The sequence below is a fragment of the Microtus ochrogaster genome, linkage group LG5 (genome assembly GCF_000317375.1).
Source record: "Microtus ochrogaster isolate Prairie Vole_2 linkage group LG5, MicOch1.0, whole genome shotgun sequence".
Lineage (NCBI taxonomy): Eukaryota > Metazoa > Chordata > Mammalia > Rodentia > Cricetidae > Microtus > Microtus ochrogaster.
This window is the reverse complement of record NC_022031.1, coordinates 38735365-38737086: the sequence shown is the minus strand read 5'-3', so window position 1 is coordinate 38737086 and position 1722 is coordinate 38735365. Positions and strand designations below refer to the sequence as shown.

At 56.0% G+C, this 1722-nt stretch overlaps 1 protein-coding gene across 1 annotated transcript in view; it reads left to right on the top strand.

The window, feature by feature from the left end:
• The first annotated feature begins 390 nt into the window (after positions 1-390).
• Arhgef39 (Rho guanine nucleotide exchange factor 39) overlaps positions 391-1722 on the top strand; it is a 4143-nt gene continuing 2811 nt past the window's right edge. The window contains exons 1-4 of the mRNA XM_005362375.2: positions 391-614; positions 745-839; positions 1049-1169; positions 1376-1494. Of these exons, the coding sequence (XP_005362432.1) occupies positions 477-614; positions 745-839; positions 1049-1169; positions 1376-1494 (473 nt within the window). The 5' untranslated portion in view covers positions 391-476. The remainder of the gene's footprint in view (positions 615-744; positions 840-1048; positions 1170-1375; positions 1495-1722) is intronic.

Sequence of the window (1722 nt, the reverse complement as noted above, 5' to 3'; positions counted from 1 at the left end):
AAAAAAAAAAAAATTAAATGAAGAAACACGGTAACTTAAAACTTGTACACTTTGGTCCAAAGCTCAAAGGTTCCTAGCTGGTGAAAGCACTGGGAATGACTGGCCAAGTGCTTCTCTGTCTGGCATGGACTCAGGACGTAGTATGGACGGTACTTATCCCCACATTCCTAATTCTGCAGTTAGACAGAGTCCTTGTCAACGTCTGCATTTTGTAGTCTCCTGTTTCCATGTTCAGACAGCTGTGCCTCCTTCGCGCCTTGCACAGCGGCCACACCTGGCATTTGCGCGACGTCGCAGCGCACCTAGAGCGCCGCCCTGGCGGATGGGGCAGACACAGCAGAGGGGACCCGCCCCGCGAGCCGCTGCCCGCGCATGCTCTGTGCTCCCGGGCCGCACCTCCGCGGCCCCGCCCCCGAGCGGTTGGAATTTGAATCTCCAGCGCGACACTGCGGGAAGCCTGGAACCCTGGCTCAGGCATGGAGAGCCCAGGCTCCACCGCGCACTGCCCGGTGCGACAGCAGCGTGCTCGTTGGGAACGGAAACGTGTCTGCACCGCTCGGGAGCTGCTGGAGACCGAGCGGCGCTACCAAGAACAACTGGGCCTTGTGGCCACGGTGGGGCTCGGCGGGGGTGTGGGAGGGTCTCAGACCTTGCTTCGGACTGAGGTCTGCAGTTTCTGGCTGCACCTCGACGTTGACTTTCTCTTGCGACAGACTGAGAAAACTGTATTCGTTTCCTTCACAGTACTTCCTGGGGATCCTGAAAGCCAAGGGGACACTACGACCACCAGAGCGCCAGGCCCTGTTTGGGAACTGGGAGCGTATCTATGCCGCCAGCCTGTGAGTGGAAGCGGTGCAGCCTAGCCGGAAAGGCCAAGTTCATCTGCCAGCTTTTTCACCTGTGGCCTTGGCCTAATGCCTCAACCTGCCTGCGCTCCAGTTGTAAAATGGGATAATAGCATTGCCTCCGAGACAGGGTTATGGGAGGTATATGTGGGAGAGCTTGAGTAGTTGCTGGCCTGCCTTTTTACTGTCCTTTGCCTGCACAGAGAGCTGCTTCCCTACTTGGAAGAAGGGCACTGGGGGCCGGGGCTAGAGGGCTTCTGCTCCCACCTGGAGCTCTACACCCAGTTTGCTGCCAATGCCGAGAGTTCTCAGGCCATCCTTCAGGTAACTCTCTTCCTCCTTCCCTTCTTAATCTAGAGACCTAAATTAATAGTGTTTTGTATTTCGAGCCCAGCTCTTTGCTAACATCCCCAGGAGGACCAGGTTTCCCTCAGGAGTGCACCACTTGCTGAAGGCTGAGCGTGTGTACACAGAGTGTAATATAAGGGAGTGGTTTCTCTTCCTGATGCGAACTCTCCCTTTGTATTCAGGCGCAGCTGAAGAAGAATAAACGTTTTCGGAGGTTCGTGCGGCTTCAGGAAGGCCGCCCTGAATTTAGGGGTCTTCAACTCCAGGACCTGCTCCCTCTGCCTGTGCAGCGGCTCCAGCAGTGAGTGGACCCCCCCCCTAGACTAGAATTAGTTCCTCTGGCTGCATAGCTCTGCCTACAGCTTTGTGGGGGATGCCATAGGTTCTATCCCAGCTCTGCCTCTCTGAGCCCAATTATCTTCTAAGGTGCTTTTACTGGAGTAAATGTAAACACTCACGGGTACCCAGGGGCTGCAGCCTGAGACCTGGGGCTGTGTGACTGTGTGTTGAAGTACAGGGGTACCCAGGG